The sequence below is a fragment of the Triturus cristatus genome, chromosome 5_2 (genome assembly GCF_964204655.1).
Source record: "Triturus cristatus chromosome 5_2, aTriCri1.1, whole genome shotgun sequence".
NCBI lineage: Eukaryota > Metazoa > Chordata > Amphibia > Caudata > Salamandridae > Triturus > Triturus cristatus.
This window is the reverse complement of record NC_140588.1, coordinates 143,839,948-143,867,897: the sequence shown is the minus strand read 5'-3', so window position 1 is coordinate 143,867,897 and position 27,950 is coordinate 143,839,948. Positions and strand designations below refer to the sequence as shown.

Genomic DNA, 27,950 nt, shown 5'->3' with positions numbered 1-27,950 from the left:
TGTATCCGTCCCTGATGGCCTAGTGGCTCTGCCCCCAACATATTGCTTGCAAATGTCCCCCTCCGTTGCTCCCTATGTATTTTTTTAATTGAAAGACCCATGGAAGTAGAGTGGCAAGCCATCTTATTGAACCCCCAAAAAATGCACTAACCGCCTTGTCCCCCAGGGCGACCTTGCACAGCACTCAGTTCCCCTCGACTTACCCCGAGTGAGCAAAGAGTTGACTGGCTCTTTGTCCTCTCCTGGCCACATGCCAATTCTCCCTTGTGCGTGTGCCAAGAACCAAGAGGACTGTTGTTTCCTCTCTGGGCCTTTTGAGGCCCGTTGAAAGAATGCAGCTATGTAATCAGGTGAATTATTCTGACTAATGACACACCTGTAACTTTACATGTCTAGGCCAGGAAAGCACTGGGTTCACACATCTTGCCTCACTTGCACAAAATACCCCTAGACTAGATGCCCATGTACAAGGGGAGCAGATTAAGGCCTTATATCATTGACTTTTCAGCTAACAGAATTTAACCTTTGTGCAGTCGACAAAACAAGGTGGAAACATTGCCACTCAGGGTTTCAGGGCAAATTCCATAGGATTCAGGGTGATTCTAACCCTTAAGAGATGGGAATGTTTGGAGGTTGCTACAAGGGGCAGGTGCTCCAAGGGGCGGGTCCTTCAAAGAGGCCCAAAACTGAGGCTCAGAAGCTCTTGGTACCACACTCTCCCAGCCCAGCCTGGGGTAATTAAGATGATTTTGTCTCAGTTTGTACTGATTTTTACTCAGCACTCGAGCCAGGCGAGGTGATGATGGAAATGCATACAGGAGAAGAGTGCTCTATTGCAAGCAGAATGCATCTCCTGGTAAGTCTCTTAGAGGAAACTCCAGTGTGCGAAAGCTGTGAAACTGTGTGTTCTCCATGATGGTGAACAGATCTAGCCAGGTCATACCCTACTGATCGAAGATGTTCCTCGGCGTCCAGATGGAGGCATCTACTTAGCTTGTCTGCTCTGGCGTTCAGGGGCCCCTGCTGGTTGTTGGCCACCAGAAAGACATTCTGCTGGCCCAGCCACCTCTGAATTAGAAAAGCCTCCTAACACAGCATCCAAGACCCCATTCAGCTCTGCTTGTTGCAGTATCACAAGGCAGTTGTGCTGTCTACGAGGACCTGCACTGGCCTCCCTTTGATGGGTGGCTGTCAGACTTCCAGAGTGCGATGGATTGCCCAAATTTCCAGAAGATCCATTAGAGACCAGAGGCCTCTGATGCTCCCCTATCCAGATGGCCCCAAAACCCAACAGTGACACATCTGTCACAACTGTAAAGTCTGGGTTGGGAAAGGAGAGTGAACTGCCATAGGTTAGGCTGTCCTCTTCTGCTACTACAAAAGATCCTGAACACTCTTCCATGTAAGCTAAATGGAGTCAGAGAGGCAACACTGATGCTATGTCCACTTACACGTGAGTTTCGACTGCAGGAGACGCATATGCCATCCGGTGTTAAGGACCAGGAGGATGCACAAGGCTAATAGGCCAAGAAACCTCAGAACCATCCCCACTAAGACAGAGGTCTGAAAATGAAACATTAGGATCATACCCTGAAGGTCACAGACTTGCTGCAGCGGTGCAAAGGCATATGAATGTCACTGGATAGTCCAGTATAGCCCCAACTAAGGGAATACTCTGAGAGGGGCTTCAGATGGGACAGCAGCTCATTACTGATAAACCCCCAAGATATCATAAGATGAGCTGTAGTTTCAATGTGCTCTACAACTGACTTCAGCAAGACCTCTTTGAGCCGTCGGCATGTATTCCCGACCTCTGAAAATGGGTCACGACCACCGCCATCACTTTTGTGAACACTCAAGTGGCTGAAGTAAGGCCAAAGGGGAGCTCAGCAAACTGGAAGTGTTCCGACCCCACAATAACCTGCAGATATTACTTGTGGGACTGCTGGATGGGTATATGAAAATACATGTCTTGCAAGTCCAGTGACATGCCCAATGCATACTACCAACCTTTCAGTTATAGGCCATTTTGTAGGAAAATCAAAATCACCATGTCCTATGCCGCCTAACAGCAGTTTGAATAACCAGCTTAGATCAAGTGGCCATAAGAATGTCTGTGACAGCCGCACTGAAAGGCAATCGTGTCTTAGTTGAGACCAGACTAGGTTAAAGCATTTCAGTTAAAACATTTTCTTTAATTTCCTTAGTGGACAAATGTTCTCCATGATGGTGAACAGATCTAGCCAGGTCATACCCTACTGATCGAAGATGTTCCTCGGCGTCCAGATGGAGGCATCTACTTAGCTTGTCTGCTCTGGCGTTCAGGGGCCCCTGCTGGTTGTTGGCTACCAGAAAGATATTCTGCTGGCCCAGCCACCTCTGAATTAGAATAGCCTCCTAACACAGCATCCAAGACCCCATTCAGCTCTGCTTGTTGCAGTATCACAAGGCAGTTGTGCTGTCTAAGAGGACCTGCACTGGCCTCCCTTTGATGGGTGGCAGTCAGACTTCCAGAGTGCGATGGATTGCCCAAATTTCCAGAAGATCCATTAGAGACCAGAGGCCTCTGATACTCCCCTATCCAGATGGCCCCAAAACCCAACAGTGACACATCTGTCACAACTGTAAAGTCTGGGTTGGGAAAGGAGAGTGAACTGCCATAGGTTAGGCTGTCCTCTTCTGCTACTACAGAAGATCCTGAACACTCTTCCATGTAAGCTAAATGGAGTCAGAGAGGCGACACTGATGCTATGTCCACTTACACATGAGTTTCGACTGCAGGAGACGCATATGCCATCCGGTGTTAAGGACCAGGAGGATGCACAAGGCTAGTAGGCCAAGAAACCTCAGAACCATCCCCACTAAGACAGAGGTCTGAAAATGAAACATCAGGATCATACCCTGAAGGTCACAGACTTGCTGCAGCGGTGCAAAGGTATATGAATGTCACTGGATAGTCCAGTATAGCCCCAACTAAGGGAATACTCTGAGAGGGGCTACAGATGGGACAGCAGCTCATTACTGATAAACCCCTAAGATATCATAAGATGAGCTGTAGTTTCAATGTGCTCTACAACTGACTTCAGCAAGAGCTCTTTGAGCCGTCGGCATGTATTCCCGACCTCTGAAAATGGGTCACGACCACCGCCATCACTTTTGTGAACACTCAAGTGGCTGAAGTAAGGCCAAAGGAGAGCTCAGCAAACTGGAAGTGTTCCGACCCCACAATGACCTGCAGATATTACTTGTGGGACTGCTGGATGGGTATATGAAAATACATGTCTTGCAAGTCCAGTGACATGCCCAATGCATACTACCAACCTTTCAGTTATAGGCCATTTTGTAGGAAAATCAAAATCACCATGTCCTATGCCGCCTAACAGCAGTTTGAATAACCAGCTTAGATCAAGTGGCCATAAGAATGTCTGTGACAGCCGCACTGAAAGGCAATCGTGTCTTAGTTGAGACCAGACTAGGTTAAAGCATTTCAGTTAAAACATTTTCTTTAATTTCCTTAGTGGACAAATGTTCTCCATGATGGTGAACAGATCTAGCCAGGTCATACCCTACTGATCGAAGATGTTCCTCGGCGTCCAGATGGAGGCATCTACTTAGCTTGTCTGCTCTGGCGTTCAGGGGCCCCTGCTGGTTGTTGGCTACCAGATAGACATTCTGCTGGCCCAGCCACCTCTGAATTAGAAAAGCCTCCTAACACAGCATCCAAGACCCCATTCAGCTCTGCTTGTTGCACTATCACAAGGCAGTTGTGCTGTCTACGAGGACCTGCACTGGCCTCCCTTTGATGGGTGGCAGTCAGACTTCCAGAGTGCGATGGATTACCCAAATTTCCAGAAGATCCATTAGAGACCAGAGGCCTCTGATGCTCCCCTATCCAGATGGCCCCAAAACCCAACAGTGACACATCTGTCACAACTGTAAAGTCTGGGTTGGGAAAGGAGAGTGAACTGCCATAGGTTAGGCTGTCCTCTTCTGCTACTACAGAAGATCCTGAACAGTCTTCCATGTAAGCTAAATGGAGTCAGAGAGGCGACACTGATGCTATGTCCACTTACACGTGAGTTTCGACTGCAGGAGACGCATATGCCATCCGGTGTTAAGGACCAGGAGGATGCACAAGGCTAGTAGGCCAAGAAACCTCAGAACCATCCCCACTAAGACAGAGGTCTGAAAATGAAACATCAGGATCATACCCTGAAGGTCACAGACTTGCTGCAGCGGTGCAAAGGTATATGAATGTCACTGGATAGTCCAGTATAGCCCCAACTAAGGGAATACTCTGAGAGGGGCTTCAGATGGGACAGCAGCTCATTACTGATAAACCCCTAAGATATCATAAGATGAGCTGTAGTTTCAATGTGCTCTACAACCGACTTCAGCAAGACCTCTTTGAGCCGTCGGCATGTATTCCCGACCTCTGAAAATGGGTCACGACCACCGCCATCACTTTTGTGAACACTCAAGTGGCTGAAGTAAGGCCAAAGGGGAGCTCAGCAAACTGGAAGTGTTCCGACCCCACAATGACCTGCAGATATTACTTGTGGGACTGCTGGATGGGTATATGAAAATACATGTCTTGCAAGTCCAGTGACATGCCCAATGCATACTACCAACCTTTCAGTTATAGGCCATTTTGTAGGAAAATCAAAATCACCATGTCCTATGCCGCCTAACAGCAGTTTGAATAACCAGCTTAGATCAAGTGGCCATAAGAATGTCTGTGACAGCCGCACTGAAAGGCAATCGTGTCTTAGTTGAGACCAGACTAGGTTAAAGCATTTCAGTTAAAACATTTTCTTTAATTTCCTTAGTGGACAAATGTAATTCTAGTACTTCTGCTACCGTTGCACTACTATGGTGAAAGAAGCACTCTATTCCTAGGTTGCCCAGGAGGTGAGTTCAACTCTGCTTCTGGGGATGTGTCGAGCCCAATGGCATTTTGTAATACAGTTATAGCCCTTCATCAGTATAATGAGGATTAAGCAAGTTGTCAACCTCTTCTTCATCATCATGCAGCACCTATAGAATGTCTTGAACTGTGTCCAGATCAGATCCAAATAATGCCTCCGGCCTCTCATAGTATCAGTATAAAGGCAAGGGTCACGGAACAGAGTCTGGGTGTATAATGACCAGTTGAGCTTTTATGATCTCATAGCACAACAAGGCTTGATGCAGCCCGATTATAGTTCAGGGTTGGAGACGTGCCTCAGGATAGGGTCTAGGCCCACCCTGGCAGGGTCAGCATTGGCTGGCATAGAAAGAACTGTCATGGCCCTGGGAGCCGGTGTCCAAGTCTGTAGAGGCATTGATATGAGGTTTGGAACGGGTCCCAAGGGGTCTATTGCAGTGGCGGTGCATCCATTAGGGGCGCTGGGGCGTTGCCCCACCAGCCGCCCACGCCCCCACAGCTCCCTCGGCGGCTGAAGTAAATTGACAATGTATGTCAGTCAGCATGACGCCGGAGTCATGCTGAATGACATGCATTGTCACTGTTAGGCCAAGGGGTGGCGCCGAGCGCACAGCAGGCAGCAGCACAAGTGCGCATGCCTGGGTTAGGTTGGAGAATTTTTCCGCCGTGCCCAGTCAGGCGCACTAGTGTTAGCTGTGGCTGGCGGCTGCGCATTAGGAGAGGGTTGATCAACACGGCAACCCTCGATCTCCTAATGGGAAAGCGGGCGTCGAGTAGTCCTGCCCCTGCTAAGCCAATCCTGGAGCAGTGGCACTGTATTGGCTGAGAGGGGTGTGACGTGACTGTTCCCGTTCAGAAGGCGCCAACGCAGACCCGGTCAGGTACGTTTTCTTTCTTTTTATGTTTTTAAACGCAAGTCCCCCGGTCCCCACCCCCGCACGACCTCTCTCTTTATCCCCCCGACCCCGGTGCAACCTCTCTTTATCCCCCAACCCCCCCCCGCGCGACCTCTCCTCCCAGTCCCGTCCCCCCAGCATGAGTATTGTGACTGCGAGCTGCGACTGCGTACGGGTCTAGTGGCCCTATTAGTTACGAGCTTGGATGCCATCGGTAGACCAGTTGGCACTATGTTTGTCACCACAAAGCTAGTGCCGGCTCCAGCAGTTCCTGCTTGCCCCGATGCTGGCTCAAGATGCAGTGGCTATGGTCGTATCCCCAGCGTGCTGAGATGTTCCAGGTCTGGCACATACCTGCCCGCCAGCCTCTCTGCCATCACCACGCAGCTGCAGGCCTTATTTATATCTGTTTCGGTGCCTCCGCCATGAGCTGCTCTTCTGACCCATTCTCTATCTTTCTTTGGGTGGTTCACTCTCTTCCAGTTTCTGCTCTCCTGTCGGTTTTTCTCCTGTAGTCCCTTGCTTCGGCGTCCCTTAAGTTCCTGCCCTATCTGGCCCCTTTTGGCCTCTCTCCGTACACTCGGGTTTAGTTCTTCTTTTTCTCAGCTCCAGCCCACCTCCCCATTCTCTTTTCTAGTGCTCTTCTTGTCCACTGTGCACCACTCTTGTGCTACCTCCTTGCTGTGTCCCTCTTGCTCTCTCTCTGTCTTGCAGTTTCTCTTGTTATCTCTCTGTTTACTTCCTCCCTGCATTCTCTACTGACTTACAAGTACTCACACTACATTCAAGTATACAATACAGCTTTAGCATAGGCTTGAAGAACAATCGAGGGAAGGGATGTAATGCTTAATGCTTGCTTAATGTTTGACGTAGAAATGTATAAATGTAGTTTTGCAGCTATCTGAGCTACTAGTAAAGTGCCTATTCAAGCCAAGGACCACTTCACAGCGCTTCTAATTTCGTCAGCCTTGGGAGGTCCAAAGCATGAACAGAGACTCAAGCCTTTGACATGAAGTCACACACAGATCTCAAGGGGGTGGCAATAAGATATCTCACGTTCTATTGTTAATACAAAATAAACGTTAGTAAAAGACTCGTGAACATCGAGGGTTGCAAGATGGCATCAGTCTTGAGCCTTCATTTAGAAACCTGTTGTATTCTGGGAGTTGTAGTCGTGGTCCATTTCAGTTAAACAAAGAGACCAAAACACTAGCTCACGGAAAATGCTCAAGACCGGAATATAAAAATCCATCTGTCATGAACACAGCTTGTATTTCTAAAAATCTGGAAATATTGCATGTGAATATGATGTTATGTTAGATGCATTTGAATAGCAAATCCCCACCCTTTCAGAATTTGTATGCCCTTTCAGTTTTGGGTCTCTCGTTCACTGGCGTTAATGCTGTTGTGTTTCTTAGAGTTTATGCCGGTCAGTGGCCAGCAAGCTGGCAATTGAATGCTGCACTGTTTAGTGATGGGTTATAGTGGAGAATACCTGGCTACATCTTGCATTCTCCATCTGTGCGTGGGGCCTCCAGATCCCCATCCCAGGAGGTGCGTTTTGGTTCAATATTAGTTTGTCACTTTTTGGGGCTGCATTTAGTAGAGACATGATGCTTTTTGAGGAACGGGGATCCAAAATCGGCAGTAATACATGGGATTCTTCCGGCTCTTCTGGGAATAATGTCCAGCTCTCTCGGGCCATGCATGATATACTTTCATAGTGCAAGAACTGTCCACGGTCTATTCCAAAATGAGTTCCAAATTCCTCCAGGGACATCAAATCACCATTTAGGAATAGATCTCTTACCCTCTGACAGCCCCCTGCCAGACATTTTGAGACATCCATGGAGTACCGCATGTGCCCGGATGGGCGCAGCCAAAAAATCAGGAGGAGTTTGGCATAGGGCGCCCATCTCAGAACCTGCATAACAGCGCTCTCCAATGCCTGTGCTACACACCGGGCTTTGTGCCCATCCGAGGCGGTTGCCTGTCCAGTTGACCATTTAGGACACAACTAAATTCACCCGCCCAAATGATGGGGAGTCCAACGTAGGGCAGCATTTCACATTCCAGGGTCCGAAGTACTCCCCATCATCAGCATTGGGTGCATGTATATTAAGCTTACAAATTTCCCGTCTCTCTAACATACCATGTAAAAGCACATATCAAGCTGCCACAGTGGCAACCTGACCACGCAGTTGGAACAGGAAACCTGGAGCCACCCATATAGACACCCCCCTGGCATAGGAGGAGTATGCCGATGAATAAAATGTTCCCTCCATTTTTTGAAGCACAATATGCACTGCCTCCATCTAAGGTAGGTGTGGGTTCTATACCGTTTCACAAAGGAGTTTAACCCTCACATTCCATGTGAGCTGATGTAGATAGTCATTCATCATGTAAAGTCACAGTTCCTACAATCCCTATACCTGGTCCTCCCCTGCCCCCAACAGGAACAAATACACAATCAACGCTGCACTAACAAAAACGCTAACCTGTGAACACTTCCCTCCCCGGGTAAACACCTCTAACCTCAACTTGTGTGTTCGCAATCATTTTACCGCACTCACCAAATTAACAATCCCAATAGAACTCCAGTGTGTGTGACATCCTACTGTTGGATATTTAACTGGAGTTACAGCTAAGGGGCAAAAAGCAGCAAGGCGTAAACTCTGAGCAGCCTGTTCACCGTTCCACACCCATGTACCCGGTGACTCTCACACTCTACGTCGTTTAACCAAACACCACGACAAAGAGGAAGAGGAAGGCAAGAGGGAAAAGCAGAAGGAAACAAGGAATGGGGTGGGGCTAACCAAGCAAGCATTTGTCCAGGTCCCATTACTGATGCTGCCCCCGGGTCCAACAATGCCCATGCAAAATAAATACAGCACTAACTTAATGACTCCAGGTGCTCCAATGAGCAGAGACTTAGGGGCTGATTACGATGGTGGGTGGACTTACGTCCGCCCGCCCCCCTATTGTAGACAGGACCGCCCGACAGGCATTATGATATGGCCACCACCACGGCGGTCACAATGCCTATATTTTGCATTGCAATGCAAAATAGGGACACTTTACATATCCCTGCACTACTTGTCAGGCCCCGCATGGTAAAGGGATATGGTGCCCCCCCAGTGCCAACAGCTTAGGGCCAGGAAGAAAGGGGGGCCAGGAAGAAAGGCGGGCGGAAAAGGACATCATAATCCCTACGGCGGTGCCTGGTAGGCATCACCACCATTGTAGTGAATGCGAGGCCCTACACCGCACCAGCGGGCTCAAGGAGCCCGTCAGATGTGTGGCAGTCGGTGTTTCCGACCCTCATCACACCGCCCACCATTGTAATATGGCAGGCGGTAAACCGGTCTACGATGGCGGTGAGACCGCCACTGACGGGCTGTCAGTGGCGGTCTCACCACCATCGTAATCAGCCCCTAAGCCCCAGCTCCCAGGTTGGGCATCGAACACCCATGGGTGTACAAAGTACCTGATCAATCGATCACCTACCGCAGTAAGTCTTTACATTCCCATCAGGAGTGTGCTACGTGTCCACTCCCCCTTTGTCACGATAGTTTCTCCACTTTATCACCTGTGGTTGTCAATCAAATCCTATTCAGTGCAGGAGGACGCAGCAGAAGTGACAGCCTTAACCAGTGCCCTAGCCTGTTCTCGCTCCTGTCACTGTGTCTCCAGACTCAATCTTTATTACCACTTTCACATTGGATCTCGAATGACGTCTACATCTACTTCACTTCCTGGATGCAAGCGATGGGCCTCCCCCATGGCGGACACCATCTTAGATCCGTCTCGAGGACGTTGCCGGGATCCAATAACCTAATTAGATCTCCAACCAGTCCCATATCTCTTCAGGTGTCATAAAGAGAGGAGTTGAGCAATATATATGTCAAATCCACCGCTTTCAATTTTTGCTTGACACTGCTAAGGATTGTCTCTGTAGTTGAACAGCCCTAGTGTAGTCTGGGAAGATGCGTATGCTGTGGCTTTTTGAATATTGGGTCTCCTTGTTTGCAGGCTCCCTGTAGGTCTGCATCGCAGTCCCTATAATAAAGAAACTTTGCTTTTACAGTTCTGGGTAGAGCCCCAGGCTTTGGCGGCATGGCCAGTGTTCTGTGCACCCTCTACACTGCAAAGAATCTCAACAGGTTTGCATTTGGGAGTGCTGACTTCATCCACTCCTCCAGGAAGATTTTTGGATTATTGTCCTCCACATCCTCAGAAAACCCTAAAAATCTTAGATTACGTCTATGAGAATGTCCTTAAGCATCTTCTATCCTTGCCTCCAGTCTACTTAAGAGAGCTTCGGGTGCGGCCACAGTAGCCTTCAGAGTAGAAACCTCCTCCTGCATCTTAAATGCCCTGGTTTTCCGTTTCCACTGACCTTTCAGCTACCTAGCGTAGATCAGTTCTGAGCAGATTGCCGTCAATTGCCATGGCCTCTATCTTTGTTTGTACTGCCAAGCCGGAAGCCTCAGTATCCCTTAGGATCTGGGCCCATGATGGCTCGTCTGTGCCCAGTGGTCTTTCGCCGTTTTCCGTCTGCGGGCCTCCACCCGCACCCAGGGCAGTGAATTGGCCTATTTTTGTTTGTTTGGTGCCCCTGATAGGTCTGTCTTTGCCTATGTTGTATTGGGGGGTTGAGTCAGTCGTGAACAACGTAGGGGCTATTTTTCTCTACAGCCCAGGTACACTCGATCGAACCGCTGGGACTGTGGTGACTCTCAACACGGTTGTGAGGTTCGGTGTCCTGTCAGGTCTCTTACGGCACAGTTGGTCAGTCCCCCAGAGGTGGCCAGAAGTAGCTCCTCAATCGTTGTGCTCTCAAACCATTCAGCAGGCCCCCAGTGAGTATCTTCAATTTAGAGGCGGAACTTCAACTAATCCTCAGGAGGGGTTCATAAGGAGCATCGACTGGCAACTGAGTAGTTTATGGTTGAGGAGAGTGCAGTCCAATCAGTACCGTGTCCCTCGGGCTGATGCAAAACACCTAACACTTACACTTTGCGTCGGGGGGAGGAGGGGTGACTCATCCACCCCTCATTCACTATCTCCCTCAAGGTCGCCGGGTTTAGTGGCGTGCAGGGGCATGCCAGGTAGTTTGCAGACATGTGTGGTGTGTAGATGACAACACCAGCAGCCCCTATGTACTCCCAGTGCAGGGCTGAGTTAGGTCAGTCATAAGCCCCTTACTAATCCGTTCATTCCACAAGAGCCCACTGAGGTCGTCTAGCTCAGCTGTTGCCTCATGATGGATTAATGTATCTCCTGCACAGCACAGCAAGTGGGCACCTTCCATTTTATGGATCACTTCCTTGCTAGTCCTTGGAACCACAAGCAGAGGCAGGGTGGATGAGCTGTAAGTGAACTGGTCATTCGCCTGCCACGTAGTGAAGACACCGGGAGGGCCATCACGGAAGATTGCCTCATCTTTTGCACCTGGATGCTGGGCCCTGCAGCTCCCCATCGCCTCTTTCTCCTGTGACAGGAGGAAGAGTGCCTCAGGCAATGTGTCACTGTCGAGCCACCTGCAGGCTCGAGTGCGGTCGAGATGGGTGTTTGCCAGGGGCCTTCATTGGGTTCTCAGGCCGTTCCTGTAGGACTTCGCCGCATATAGGTACGTCAGTCTCTTTTTATGCAGGTCGTCCCCAGCTCACAAGTTACACGGTTCGATACAGTACTGCGCCCCTTTGCGTACCTCAGGTCTGCCCTGGAGACGCTCTCTTTTTCTGGGCCTTGGACGGGCAGCCACAGCTAAATGGTACCCCTCACTTTTCTTAAGGAGACCCCCTTGTTCCAGACTGCTGCTACTTATGCACCCGAGTGCTGGGTCAACCGCATCTACCTCGCTCAATGCAGGCGATCACGGCTGTACATGCCTTCTTGTTGGCGGCGGGCAGGGTGGCTCAGGGAAGTCACTGGGGAGCTCTATCTCGATACGCCTGTTTGCACCCCACTATACGGTCACGCTTTTAGGCATCAGGAATGCTGAAGGTCCGTTTTTACGGACCAGAGCTCGCCGCTAGTGCTGCTGCTCGGCCATCTTGCTGGCTTCGCCACAATTTTTTAAGTTTCTGAGGAACGTCCAGCTCGTAGATGAGGAATGATTCAAGCATGTGAATCTATAGCAGGCAAGAACCCTAGAGAACTGTAGACACAGGTAAGTAACTTGTCTTTTATTTACTGAGGCCTCCAGTTCAGTACAACGTCTACAGACTGTTTTTTCTTAACACAACAGTACTGTGTGAGTCTCAAAGAAGAGGCTGTAAGTCAAACATCATCTATCCAGAGATTTATGGAGCACTTTATTAACAGTGAAAGAGCTTTACATATTGACCTTGCTAGTGTTAATTTTTCTAATATGTTTCACAAATACAACGAAACACCAGCCATCTCTGCTTCATATAGGAAGGTACAAAGGATTTTATATCATTTTAGTGTCTGGAGTTATGGTCTTTCCTTCCCTCGAGGCATGAGAGCAGTCCTATAATACAATTACATTAATGGTCAGCTCCGTCCATTATAAACATGGGAACAAAAGGTTGTATTTGTTAAAAGGGGGGCAAACCATTACTTTAGCTCCTTTTTAGATGCCAGGCTGAGAATCTTTACAGGACCTGTTGAGCTCCATGTCACTAGAATACCATTTATGAATTTTGTTTATCAAACAGAATCCTGCTGGAAGTTTCAGTCTTGCTTTCCTTCGATTGAATCAACTGTACTTATACACCTTACAGCCACAAAAGAAAAAGGTGCGGCCCATTGACATATTCATCTTGCACCCACTTACCTCATATGTTTTTTTAGAATATTGACTGCAAACTATTGTGCTTGAAAAATATTGTAGATCAAATACTGATTACCAAAATATCATGAAGGCTATGCTATACTGTATATACTATTCTTTACTCCACATCAATTTACATTGGCAATATACATATTGTGAGACAATGGCTTTTTGAAGGATCGCCCCACTTTTTGACTATTAGGTAATGGAATGACTCTAGTGCACTGGGAACAGCTGACCAGGATCCAGTGCATGCGCTTTAACCCTTAAAAGTATATGTTTGATTGGTTTACCATAAATTGGCATAGGCTAACTTACTTATAAATCCCTAGAATATGGCACCAAGGGTACCAAGGGCCTGTAAGTTGAGTGTCCCTTGTGACTGCAGGCATGATTGTGCCACCACAAGTGTGGGAAAGTAAAGCATGTCTTCCAGTCTGCAACAGCAGACTGGTAGAGCAGTTTTTAAGCTGCTTACTCAACTTTGTCATTTAAATCAATTGCAAATCTCAAACCTTAATTTTTAATATTTGTAAGTCACCCCTAAGGAAGGCCTACTGAGCTCTAAAGGCAGAGTGCATTATGTTAAAGAGAAGGGCATGTGTGTTATCAACTCCACATGTCCTGACAGTAAAAACCTTGCTTTGCTGTTTTAACTGTGGAAAAGCTAGTAGCCCCTTTGGAGAGTATGGAGATACACACAGGCAACTCAGCAGTGCTACTATTTGGTGTAAAACAAGTTGTTGCATTAAGCCCGACCTACTGCTCAAGTCAATTTTAATGTAAATAGTTTACAAGTGCAACTTTAGAAAGCTGCCACTTTGTTGCCCAAAATGTTCCTGTAGCTTTTTTCGGTTACAAATAAGGTTGTCCTCGGGACAGTCTGCTGCCCTCCTGGAAGAAGGTGTGAACGACTCTTGGGAAGGGAAACAAAGGACCTGCTAAGGGGAGAGGTGTTACCTCCTCCTGGCAGGATGGCTGGAGTGGGTGTAAGCCCAAAAAGGCAAACTTCAAGGGGTAAGATGTCTTCGAAGGGCAAATTGTAGTCACATTCTGGGCTGCTCTATTGTTTTAACAGAGAGGCTGGCATCTCGTGCAGAGAGGGAAAAGCCATTGCTAAACTAGTTTAGCAAAGGGAGTGTAGACCCCAGGTAGCCACACCTATGGCTCCACACACCGAGAGAAGGGTTTTGGAATGTTGAGAGTGGGTAGACTAGTGTACCCTGGGATAGCTAGATGCCACACTTAACAGGAAGTCATCCTCAGGCGGGAGGGACCTAGTAGCCTGATTGACTAGTTAGTTGCCACAACTCCCTGGCTCGTCATGGGCATAAAAGTGGCACCCAGACCTCATTTCACGCTGGTCTTGGAAGAAGGGCCGAAGAAGGGGTGCCCTAATGCTCCTAGGACCTAGCAAAGAGAGGCTGCACCAACAACTTGACGGCATCTGCTGCACCTTGGGCTAGATAAGAGAGGACTGTGCCTCTGTTGCCCCACTCTAGGAAAAGTTGCCCAAGAGCACCAGACATTCAACATTCAATTTAGCTGATTCCTTGTTACAGCTACAGGGCCACCAAAGCTGGGAAGTCTGCCTTTGGCGAATTCAGTAAGTAGGATTGCATGACTGCTGTTGGACGCCGAGGTGCGGCCTGGAAGGCCGAGTCCTGGCCCTCAAAATTTGCACCCGAGTCTGCTGGACCCTAGAGTGCAGTTTGCTTGGCCAGCATGGAAGCTACTGCAAGTTAAATGGAACCACTGGCTTTGCTATAACCGGAGACCCATTGACAAGTGGAGACTGGTTTTGTGCTGGACCTCACCTGGACTTTATGGGACATCGTCCCCTGAGGCCAACGTCACCCCCCCCATGCTAGAGGACCAAGTGGTGGCCACAGGAAGACCCTCGACACTGGCTCAACATCCTCAACATCATTGAGCATTTTTTTTATTGAGTTTTAATGAGCAACAAACCAATCCTTGAGCATTTTCAGCATCCTGCATCCTTTACATCAAGGCCACTCCATTGACTTCTATTATGCTTCACCCATAGGACCGGAAACTGGAGTGGAGACTTCTCAACTCAAGAAGTAACTGTTCAACTGGACCTGACTGGTCCCTGTGAATTGCTCTCTATAGCAGTTTGGCCCCAGAAGAGTGTTCTAATAGCCGTTTTAAAGTTTCGTGTTGTGGCTCACACTGAACCACGAGACACAGTAGATTAGAAAGATTTATTACATTAGTGACAAGCATTGATTTATTGGTTCTTTTAAAATTCATATCTCCTGCCTATTTTATTATAAATTGGTGTGAGAATTTTACTAGGTTTTGTTGTTTTCTTATTCAACTGTGTTGGTACTTCCTAATGCTTTACATATGTTCCTTTGATAAAGTCCGTCTGTTATGTGACACAACTACCCAGGACTGAGATAAGGTTTTACAAACGAACCTGACTAGACCTGATACGGAATTATGCCTTTATTACATGATCACAATCACACCACATAACAAACCTCTTGCCTCACAGGTCAAGGTACATATATGAGGAGTTAAATATAGAAATGTATACTTAACAATATATATTTACGTTCACAATATTCTTGCAGTTGACATTTTCACTATACATTTTTTGTCACCAAAACAATAGGGCTAAACTTGTTAAGAATTTAACCGGGCACTACAGTCATATCAAAAACAACATTTCGACTGAAGGATGTTTTTGTTTTGTTACAGTCAAGAAATGATCTGTATAATAATATAAAAATCACACAACTCGTATTTGGAAGACTAGGTTAGTTACCACAAGATGTAGTCTCAAATAAAAACCTATTCCACAAAACTTAACATAAGAATATTTCTAATTTCACCTTTTTCTACTCATTTTCAGGACAATCTCCTGCATATTACATGCTTACCATAGGGTTATTTACAGCCAATGAATCTTGTGGAAAGGTAAGGTACCTCGCACTCACTATCCAACCCCGGCTTCAGGATGTAATGGTCTCTTCCAGGACCTCATAGCATGCTTTTCGTTTTCGCTACAGGATCATATCAATGGTGCTCTGTTTTGTGTGGTTATTGCATGGCATGTTTATAGATTATGCACGCGCCCTTCATAGGTTCACTTGTCCGCCATCTTGTCAGGCAACGCCCTCCTGTGAATGTAACTTTAACTTCTACTTAATGTAAAGAACAACAAATCTTACCTGGTAGTCTAGTCGAACATACTCAACATTCATTTTAATCAGCCTCTCAAACATGGAAACCTCTAGATTAAAATTCTTTGCCAGGTCGTAAACATTGGCAGTGGGTCGGAGCTGAAAAAGGGAATACAATGACTTCACTTATGCAATCTATTCTCGCTTACTGTTTTTATTATGACACTGAACGCAGTACAAGCAAACCAAGTTTGTGAAGCAGACAATAAAAAGCTTCAGAAGGTTGTGCAAAAGTAACTGTACAACTCAAGTAAATGCATGCCCAAGGATTTGTTGTAATGAAACACTGAATCACAAAAGATGTGAAATTGGGGCAGCAGGGGGGCAGGCAGAGAAATGGGTAGCTGTGGGTTTAGCCTACTTATCATGATAATGTTAACCCTGACTTATCACACTTCTTCGTATATTAATTCAAGAAGGCCAAGGCACACTGAGCATAGCTGCCGAGGCTTCAGATTGCTATGTGTGACATTTTCATAATTTCTGTGTAATTATGAGTGACATTTCAACATATATGAGTGACACTTGTTTGAGAGCAAAATCAAGTAATGAAGATGAGGGAAACACATAAATATAAAAAATTATGGAAATGTCGCACATAGCTATCTGAAACCTTGGCAGCTATGTATTAGAACGTCAAGTCCGTCAGTGCGTGCAGCTGTGTGTGACAAGAGACAACACACGACACAAAAGGTTAGGCCGCCGTAACAACACACAGTCTCAGTGGCAACAGGCTGCCTCACAGTGAAGAAAGAATTACGATGTAGTAGTACTTACTGTCGTGAACAGACTTCAACTTTTGCTACTAGTCTCAGACAGAGTCGATTCCAGTGACTGCTGCAGCTGGCACTCCACTGACTGTGGCAGGCACTCACTCAGTCCTGGCTGTCTCAGAGCCGAGCGGGGGTCAGTGACGGACCACGCCTGTCCGCGGCCGCGGTGGTGACCCCAGACTAGAGCCGCTGAGCCGCACGGGGGGGTCTGTCCATCGGCGGCCACACAGCAGCAGTGTGCTCTCCCTGCATATGCAGCGCCCGATGCAGCCCAGGCCTCTCATGCCACGCTGTGCCACGATTTTCTCTCAGTGAGACTCTGAGCCTCACCGTCCATGCTGACAGTCAGTCAGTGCCATCCCGACTGCGCCTGTGTCCAACGCCTGCCGAGTAAAACAATTTACAGCGCACTCAGCTCAGGCTGGCTGCCACAGCCAGTGCAACTAGTTTCAGTCTCTGGGACGGCCGACGGGGACATCGTATCGACACTGAGCAGCACAACTCTCCAGTCGGTCGAGTCCCCCGCCGCTTCCCAGAGACCCTCACTTCCTGACTGTATGTCATGTGGTCAGCGCCGGGCGGGAATTAATGCAGGCAGAGGCAGCAGCCTGCCCTGGCAGATGACAGTTTTTGCAACATTGTAACAAGCATTGGGCAAGCACTCCCAGAGCAGCACGATCATGTCAATTACTGTCTCCTGAAGTCCTGCTGGCAAGTCTACGGGGCGCGAGCACTCAGCAGAGCAGCCGGCGCACACAGGTGTCAGAGTTCCCAGCGCGCTCGCTAGCACCCTGGTGTTATGGTAGCCAGTTACAGAGCTGTCAGCAGAGTGCAGCCAGTCTCAGTGGGCAAAATGCGTGACAATGCATTTCAGTGACTGGATGCGGAACATCACACTGAAATGCGTTAGCGTCACGCTTGATGCGTGATACTTGGCAGGACTGACTGAGTTCACTAGCAATTGACCAGAATATGCATCTCTACTGCTAAGGATACAACAGATTGTGTTCACAGGGGCAGATTTAAAATTAGACATGGGGGAAATGTAAGAGGGTGAATATACTGGATGGACGAAGAGATAGTATGAAACCTTAAACGTTTAAGAATGAAAAGGTGGTCAAATGATGAGTGGTGAGGATGGTGATGGAACGTGGCAAACAAATACAAATGAGAAATAAAGAAATGAAGAGTCAAAGGAAACAAAACAGATAAACAGTATGGAGTAGGCAGAGTCTGGATAAGTAATGCATAGTGTGCAAGGAATACAGGATTTGACAGGAGAAAACGCTGTGATAGTCATTTTTAAATAAACGAAAGACACACAAGAAGCAAGCAAATGACATTTGAAATGCATATCGCAGAGAGGGGGATGAATGCAATGAACACCCTGTGAGGAGAAGTTGTGCAGTCAACATAATAAATATATTTTAAAAGGACTGAGGCAGTGACAAGACAGAGAGAGGCAGTGCCTATTAGGCAAAGGACAGAAATGACCATCTAGCTAGTGTCAGTGTGTGACACGAACAGGCAGAAAGTTGACTGCTGATATAAATAAGAAAAAAGATGATTAATAAATGAAATCTTCAAGAGATAGTACTATCAAATATGATAAGGTGTGTCCATGTCAAGGAGGCAGCTCCATCAAGCTGATACCTACTGGAACCCTTACTTCAACTGAAAAGGCAAGTGTATGGGGGTTATAAAGATACTGTTTTCCCTTCACACCACCGGGAAGTGTGTTATTTTGCTAGGTACACATCTTCCCAGTACCCCACAATTGCCTGTCCCGTTCTGCACCTGTTGGTCAGGGGCATAGCTATCATTAGTGCTGTAGGTGTAGGGGCACTGGGGCCTAGTAGCGTGAGGGGCCCGCAATTGTCAATTGAGGTCATGTCTTTCAACTCAACCAAAGGCAGAGGGATCCATGTTCTATGCTTGATGCTTGCAATGGGGCCCATGGTACTAATGACCATGGCTACTGCTGCTGGAGGCTCTATCACTGCACAGAAGAAAGCACTGCTGCTTGGTCTACCTACAGCCTGACCATGTCCTAACAACATAATATTGGGTTGGTGGAAGGACTCTGAAAAGAGGTAATAATGCTGGCAGCAGACGTTTACGCTACAAGTCCACATCGGGCCCTGATAAAAACTAAGCAATTGGATAGGTTTAAATACACTGACAAATATACAGCATTGGTAGGGAATATGTAGTCAATGTGATGATAGCATACAACAATAATGTGTCACTGGGCTAATGGATAATTTGATTAGGCATGTTGTCTGAACCTATTGATTAGGACAGTTTTGCTAATCAGGAAGGAAGAGTTGAAGGAACACTAGTAGGAGTTAGAGTCAAGTATTGGGCCTGCGCAGTAACGGGGAAAAACGTGCGCCTTCCCGGTGGATGGGCACAACGCTACTCCACCCGGTCAGTTGTAATAAAATGGTGTTCCTGCACTTTCAGATGCCTAGGCGTTCGGCCTTAGCCTAAAGATGCGGATGTCCTCGGTGGCAATCTGGGGGAGGCACTGAGGGCTATTCGGGACCATAGCTCCTTCTGGCTTATCCTACCGATATTCCTGATGGCCCGGATAGCATTATCTAAAATGATCATGCTTCGGAAACTACTATACTATGTCGTGAACCTCCCAGTATGGATTAAACTTAGGTGGTTCAAGGACCTCAATGCCCTGCGGGGGTGTCATCTGGGGAGCACATAGGCATATGGTGAAAACAAGAACCTTGAAGATCCTAATAGGTGAGGGTAGATTGAATGTCCCTGACTTTGAAGCCTATTATTTGGCATCACAAGTGCAATGGTTATCTCAGTGGCTAGAAGAGAAGCACTGGAAAGAACTGGCACAAATGGAATGTAGTAAGAAGATTACTATCCTTGTGACCCTAGCTGTGAGCAGGTTCTCTAGGAGAACAGTTACCTAAACTAGTGCATACAGCTATTAAATGCTGGTTCTGGTGCATTGTCAAGACCAAGGGGACACCGCTATATGTGCATCGATTTCCCTGGATGGCCTGTCATGGAACAGGGTGCCGGACTGGCAGGTCACTTCCGCAAGTGGGAGGGCACCAGGTCCCTCACAATAGGGGACTGCCATAGAGATGGGAAATTTCTCACACAAGACGAAATGATGACAGTTTTGCAGCTCCCAAAAACACATTACCTAATGTACTGCGCAATCCACAAGACTGCCAGTGATATGTGGGGAGAGTAGGACGGCGAACCACAGACACACGAAGTTCTCCAGCTATTATTCACGATGAGGGGATGCTCTAAATTTGTATCCTGGTTTTATAAATCTTTCTTGTGGGGACTAAAGATAGATGGAATTGTTATCTGGGAAGGAACATCATAGGGGAAAGAGTGGGGCAGGGTTACCAGCTACACACAGAGAGTATTCAGAAACGCACAACTAAAGTACACACAGTTTAATTATCTTCTCACCACGTATCTCACCCCCAGATGTCTAAATCACATACTGAGCATAGACCCAAATGCATGCCCCTGCTGCTGGGAACGGGACGCTGACTTTCTCCACATGGTGTGGGTTAGACCTGGCATCCTTGGCATGGGTTCCCCTGACTTTTTCCCTCTACCTCCTGTGTTTTTTATGCTGTGCTGGACTATGTGGCTTAGACGCTTTGGCACTGATGAACAGTGCCAAAGTGCAAGTGCTCCCTGGGTAAATCACTATTATGATTGGCTATCCATGATTGGCATAGTTGAGTTATTGGTAAGTCCCTAGTAGAGTGCACTGAGTGTGCCAGGGCCAGTAACTCAAATGCTACTAAGTGGGCTTGCAGCTCCGGTTTTACCACCCACAAAAAGATATCTCAGACGTGCCACTGCAGTGTCTGCGTGCAGTTCTAAAGCTGCCATGACCGCCTGGCAAGTGCACCCGCTTGCCAAGTCCTAACCTTCCCTTTTCTTACACCTAAGGCACCCCTCAGGGAGGCCCAAGATAACCCCATGGGCAGTGTGTATTTTATGTGAAAGGTAGGACATGTACTAGTGTGTGTGGCATATACTGATAGTGAAATACTGCCAATATCGTTTTTCACTACTGTAAGTCTATCTGTCCCATAGGATAGCATGGCAAGTGCTGTGCAAACATCTTGCAAGCATAAGATCCCATCGGGACCAGAAAGGACCATAACGTTTGGACTCCCTAAACTCAGAATTTAATAACACATCTTTTGGTAAAGATGGTTTTTAAATTGTGTGTTTGAAAATGCCCCTTTTAGAAGGTTGGCATTTTCTTGTTTAACCATCCTGTGTGCCTCTGCCTGGTTTTGGATTGACTGCCTGGGTTTGGAGTGGCAGGGGCTGGAGATGTGCATTCACTGTAGGCAGGTCCTGGAGTGGGTTGAGGTGTGCCTGGCCCTTTCTGGATGACTCAGGGATGAGCTGAATAGACATGGACTGCATTTAGAGTAGTGGAAGGCGATTTCCTTGCACCTGAATAGAGCCTGCCTGCCTCCCTTGCACAATGCTGTCTCCCCCCCGTGTGGTCATACTGCACCAGTGAGGACAGAACTAGTTTGGACTGGGTTCAGAGACCCTTGCCAAAAAGAGAACAAAGACAATTTGGGGTATAAATATTACATCTAAAACCCCATGACTTTAGATTACTTCAACGAACAAGATGAAACTGCCAACAAGAAGAGCGGAAGGACTGTGTGAGGAGCGCTGACTTTTCTGTGTGAGGAGTGGGTTGGCCTACAGTTGCTGCTTCTGTCTGTGGTGGAGGAAAAGGACTGATTCTTTTTGCCTTGCAGTGGTATCCTGCTTGAGAAGAAATCTCCAAGGGCCTGTGCATGCTGGCCTCCTGTTCTGGGAAACTCAGGGACATAAAAGTTTCCAGGTACTTTTTCCGTAAACACTCTCTGTGTGCTGTGCCTTCACAGAGCCCTGTGTGTTATGACCTAAAAACACCCTGTGGGCCTTCCTCTCGCCAACCTCAGCGTGCTCTGTCTCCCACAGCGCTCTCCCCTGGAGGTCAGCGTGCTTTTCTGCATACACGCGCTGTGGGCTCTGTTCTCCCAGAGCGCTGCATGTCTTCCCTTCAAAGGGGCTCTCCTGGGTACTGGTGTGGAAGGAGCAGCCTGCCGGAGACGCCGCACTGTGCATTGACTTGGGCCCGAGATCCTGAACATTCCACACATAATTAACGCAGCCGCTCATTAACGAGGCCAGTGCAAGGCAGCCTGCAGCTTTCGGGGCAACCGGCCCCGCAGACCGGAGTTCTCAGCAACATCCCGGAAACCAACACGGGTGCAGCGTCATCTGAGGCCGCCGGCCCCACCAAGAAGAGTACCCGGTTTTGAGGCTTGACGAGCGGCTCACTAGCCGGGATTACAGAGAGAAGCTTACCCTCACCACGCGTGCCGCCTCAGGCCGTAGTGTACTGGTGCCATATTGGCACCCCACGCTTCCCGACGTAGTCAGGTCATTAAAGCGGGCATTCTCTTTGCGATGTGGCCAAGATACATGAGCGCACGGGTAGGCGGCCCGGTTACTTGCCTCTGTGACACCGCACCGGAGCGGTGCTGACGGCCATGCCATCCTCCGAGCTGGTTGGCAGCTCACTCATTCTTTCCCCCTGGCTGGAGATTGCCATGCAATGTTGCAGGGCCTTACCATAGGAGTTGTCTTATGGGGACGGTGATTTCTAAAGGTTATGGCTTCATAACACTCAGTTTATCAGCAAACTGATTACTAAAGGTTATTGCTTAATAACACTCACTTTATCTACAAAGTCACTACTAAAGGTTATTGCTTAATATCACTCAGTCATCTGCAAAGTGATTGCTGAAGTTCATTGATTGATACACTAATTTTTTTTCTACAAGGGTATTTATGTGATTCATTTTTGTGATTTATGGGAACTAATGTATTTTGATGTACAATACAAAAGATATATTTTTATATAACCTTGTGTAGAGCCTCTTTTTGTGGTGTGCCTAGTGTGTCACTGGTGTGTGTGTTGCACAAACGCTTTACACAATGCCTCTGGGATAAGCCTGACTGCTCTGCCAAGCTACCAAGAGGGTGAGCAGGGGTTATCTTGGGTGTGTAACTCCCTTACCCTGATTAGAGAGATTGGTTCTGTCTGGCTTAGGTGTATACCCTAGCCAACCAGAAACTCAATTTATAACAGTGTGGCACTGTGTAGTTGTATGCCATTACTGGAAACAGGTAACCACAACTCTTAGCAGAGTGGCACTCACAGGTTTACAGCCTACCCCTGACATGTGTATAATGGGCTTATTCCCCAGAACGGCGGACAACTGGCCAAATGCCAAATTTGTGGACTTGGCCCTAATTCTGGCTAAAAGGGGCATTGCGATGCACTGGAAAGCGACAGTAGCCCCTGCAACAGATAGGTGGAAATGTGACATATGCAAAATGGCCACCGGTGAAAACCAAGCACTATTACGAGAGGAGAGACTAGGACACTGTTGTCACCCCATTGCTGATCGGCAAGTGACATCCTCACAACTTTCTCCACCCTAGAGCAGATCCCACCCAGTAACCTCTTGAAATCCAGAAACACTAATGTTTCAGAATTAGCTGCACCTTAGCCCGCACAATTAACACACTGAGACACATATGGACCAGCTATTACCGAACTGACGACTATCAAACTAAGCGTGAATATGGGCAGTACTTTTTCTTGTTCACTAAGTTTTTTACATATAGGTTTATTACGCACTACTCATGGATGTACTAGACTGTCGTTAAGCACTACTGGACACACCAATGTAACGCACCTGTAACCACTGCCAACTACTCGCCTAATGTATTTGTGATATTATAACAGTACAGTAACATCATAAGCATGTGATCCTGTATAGGGAAATTATCTATTGGAAAAAGCGTAATAAACATGTGTAAAAAACAAAAAAGAGTTGAAGTCAAGCAAGAGTAAAGGCAAAAACACATACACCAAAATATCAATTGACATTAAAAATGGCAAGAGATATGTATGTGAGGGGAAACATGCAGTAAGAAATACTTACTACCGATAATAAATATATATATTTTTTTTAAACAAAAGTAAAGGTTTCTTTCTTGCAAGATTATCTTTGCAGCCTGAGACTGAATTAGATTATCATGCTTTGCTTTATCCCATCACATAGGTGGTGGTCTTGGAAATCCATTAAGTCTGCTTGAAAAACGATTTGGGCCACAAACATAGGCTTCCTCAAATCGATGATATTTAGCCAAAAGAACAAGTTACTTACCTTCGGTAAGGCATTATCTGGTAGAGACTCTATCTAGCCGCAGATTCCTTACTTTATAATTATCCCTAGAAATAAGACTGGATGTGGAAATTGTTTGTGAGCAGTACCTCTGTGTGCCAGTCGGTGGCGTAGTTTGGCTCCTCGTGGTGTTGTCACCGCTGTTCGGCATGCATATATAGGTGCCACCTCAGTGCGCTGGCATCAGTTTTTTTTATGACCTTCCACGCCAGGAGCGCGGAGCTACGTAGAACACTGATCACTGGTCCGTGAAACTAGGGCCCGTAAAAGGGAAACAACCTTTCACTCTTAATTTGTTCGCAAAGCTGGAAGGATGAGTGGGTTGGTAAGGAATCTGCTGTTAGATAAGAGTCACTACTAGATAAGGCGTTAACAAATGTAAGCAACTTATTCATCTGATAGAGACTTCCAGACACAGATTCCATACCTTAGAATAGATACCCAGGAAATACCTCCCTGGAGGTAGGGCTGAGACAAGGATAATACTAGAAAGTCCTGTAGGAATGAATGGGCAAATTGCCCATCTTGACAGACCTGACTGTCAAGGCAGTAGTGCTTCGTAAATGTGTGCAGGAAAGCCCACAGTGCTGCCTGACAGATATCCAGGATGAGTACTCCACGAGCTAATGAAGTGGTCACAGCCTTGACTCTGGCAGAGTGAACTTGCAAACCTTCAGGAGGTTGCTTTTTGACCAATGCGTAGCAAATTGTAATGCAGAGCACTATCCATCGTGAGATGGTCTGTTTCTGCACTGCATTTCCTTTCTTGGCTCCAACATACCCCAGAAAGAGAAGATCGTTGTTAGAAATCAGGTCTCTAGTTGGCAGAGGTATGCAACCTGCCCAAGTAAGGACCACAATTCTAGTCAGGGTAAGTCAGATAGACATCCTAAATTAACCTGTGCTTACCCTCTGATAGTTTGGCACAGAGAAGTCAGGCTTAACTTAAGAGGCAATGTGTAAAGTATTTATGCAACACTTAAAACAGTAACACAGTCAAAATACCACAAAAAAACTCCACACCAGTTTAGCAAGATAAAGAATATTTTACTGAGTAAAACAAGACCAAAATGACAAACATTCAATAAGTAGAACTTGAGATATGAAGTGCGCTGGAGAGTGCTAGTCCAATAGATATATGGGATCCCCTTGTTGCATTCCTGAGGGAGACTGCCGGCACAGAACTGGTGCCCTGGCTCCGGCGACTCAAGTTGTAGCGGCACAGAGGAACGAATGGGTTACACTGATGACCATGGGGTGGTCTGATTATGCTGTTGCAGATGCTGGGGGGAGGCGGGTGAGTGCCTCTGGAACAATTAATATGTGAGGGCTGTAAGGAATATGACATGTGTAGTTGTGCACTAATGTATTCCAGCACATGACATTTTTTGTCTTTATGCTATGATGTGTCTTGATGCTATTGTTGCCCCTTGCTTGTTTTGAAAATCAATTATTAAAAAAAAAAGTTTTTTTCAAAAGTGTCAAAATAGCACTCAGAAGCAAATAGCTTTTAAAGGGTCGCGCTGGACCAGTCAAAATCAAGAGTTCAGGCTGCCTGCAGTTGAGCGCAGGCCGGCTATAGGAGCCACGCATGGCCAGCTGAGCAAAAGTCCCTCAATCCTTGTTGCAGCAAGAAATACAAGGTGCAGTTGAGCAATTCCTCGATGATCCCTACGCAGTTGCGAGGTTGCACTGGATTTCTCCATGCAGTAGTGGCTATATGTCCGTTCCATGGACAAAGCGGTGATTTCGGAGTGCGGCGATTCCGAAAGCGATGTGCCAGGTTAATCTACACTGGAGGGGCAATGAATCGACCTTCTCCATGCAGTGGCGCGATGCATTCGTTCTGAAGAAGTGATTCCGGAGGCAATGCAGTGGTTACGAGTGCGAACGCTGGTTTCAGTTCCTGCAGCAGCGGTGATACATCGATCTCGCAGCAGGCGATGCGTCAGGTCAGATCGCCACAGCAGCGAATATGCACAGGTTCTTGCAGATGCAGCACTTTAAACTCACTTCCAAGGGCCCTGAATTGGATTGGCAGTCGCTTAGCAGAGCAAGACCTACAGCAAATAAAGTCCGGGTACTGAGTTGAAGATGAAAGTGAAGTCATTGATGACCCTGAGACTTCAGAAACAGGATGCGAGCAAACAATCCCTTGGAGATACTTTGGTTCTGGGATGCAGAGAAGCAAGTCAAGTCCTTCTCACTCCCAGGCAAAGGAGCAGCAAGCAGCAGACCAACACAGCAAAGCAGTTCAGCAAAGTGTCAGTCCCTTCGGCAGCACATCAGTTCTTCTTCCTGGTAGAATATCCTCAATTCTAAAAGAGTTCTGAGTTGGTAATGTCAGGGGTCCAGTACTTATACGCAGTTGTGCCTTGGCTTTGATGTGGGGGAGTGGGGGATATTTCAAAGAGAGGCCTTTGAAGTGCAAAAGTCCCTGCCCTACCTGACCTGGCTTCAGACTCACTACGGGGGGGGGGGGGCATGCAGCACTTTGTGTGGGAACAGACACAGCCCATTCAGGTGCAAGTGTCAGCTCCTCCCTCCCATCCTGCCCAGGATCACCCATCGGAATGTTAATGGCCCATCAGGATGTGCATGAATTGTCAGACAGACCTAATCTTCCTTTGTGTGTGGTTGTCTAGAGGGGATGCATAAAGTCCAACTGTCACCCACCCCAGACGTGTATTCAGCGACAAGCAGAGACACAGAATGGTTAAAGTAATAAAATGTCAACTTTCTAAAAGCAGCATTTTCAGACCTGTAAATTAAAATCCAACCTGACCATAAGTTGTGATGTTAAATTGTGAGTCCAGAGACACCAAACTCAAAATATTTATCTTTTTCCTATTGGAAATTACACTTATAAAATGTGATAAGGTAATCCCACTGTTAGCCTATGGGAGAGATAGGCCCGGCAGTAGTGAAAAACAAATGTAATAGTTTTTCACTACCAGGACATGTAAAACTTAAAAGTACATGTCTTACTTTTTAAATACATTGAACCGTTCCCTTAGACATGTCCTACTTTTTAAATGCACACTTTCCTTAGGGCTGTTGAGGACCTACCTTAGGGATGACTTATATGTAATAAAAAGGAAGATTTGGGCCTGGCAAGTAGGTTACGTTGAGAAGTCGAAATGGCAGTTTAAACTGCATACACAGGCCCTGGAGTGGCAGGCCTGGGACATGTTTATAGAGCTACTGCAGTGGGTGGCAAAATAGGTGCTGCAGGCCCACTGTTAGCATTTAATTTGCAGGCCCTGGGCACATACTTTACTAGGGACTTATAAGTAAATTAAATATGAATGAATAAATGAATGAATGTATTTGTTTCAATTAATTAAACTTGTTACAAAAGCATAGCGTATTCGTGCTAAAATTATCATACTGTTAATTAACACACTTCACTTCTAAAAAGCTAAAAGGAGTTCATAGGCCACAACTAAATTAAGGTTTGTGTTCCAGCTTGAAGCCACACCAGGTTTCTTTAATGTTCATCGATATATGCAGGCATCCCATTAATACATTGTGAAGCTTGCGTGCAAATTTGGCTAGCCCTGCCAATTCCATTGGGATTTTTAAATTAAAAAGATGTTCCATTGCCTCTTTGCAAGAGCGGGTGCCATATTTTAAAAATAGGGGTTTTAGTAAAGTGTGGTGCGCGGTCATCATACTTGGATAAATGCAGAGGAAGTGAGCCAGGGATTCGTGGTTTAATTCGCACAGTCTGTAGGCAGTGACTATCTCCAGACATTTCAAGTGAGTGTTTATGTCTTTTATTGGAAGCGACATGAGCCAGTTTAGTAAAATTTGCTTTAAAATTGGTTGGCTCAGTGCACTATTTAAGTAAGGCTGACATGATTTGTCCCTGTAGGAATTAACTAATACCTGAAGGTTGCTTTCAGAGCTTTCTATGAGTCGCATATCTTCTTGCCAGGGCAAATGTCTAACTTGGTCCCTCAGCACTTTTTTTAGGATCCCCGGTTGATGGATAAATGTGCTCCCATTTGTCATATCTAAGTGTAATTTACTGCAGGCAGTTAGCAGGTGCTCT

The 27,950-nt window shown here is 46.9% G+C and overlaps 1 protein-coding gene across 1 annotated transcript in view; it reads right to left on the bottom strand.

Moving 5' to 3' along the window:
- Window positions 1-27,950, bottom strand: part of LOC146822729 (NFX1-type zinc finger-containing protein 1-like) — an 892,774-nt gene that overhangs the window by 171,982 nt on the left and 692,842 nt on the right. Inside the window, exon 13 of the mRNA XM_085606285.1 lies at window positions 15,826-15,936. Within this exon, the coding sequence (XP_085462411.1) occupies window positions 15,826-15,936 (111 nt within the window). The remainder of the gene's footprint in view (window positions 1-15,825; window positions 15,937-27,950) is intronic.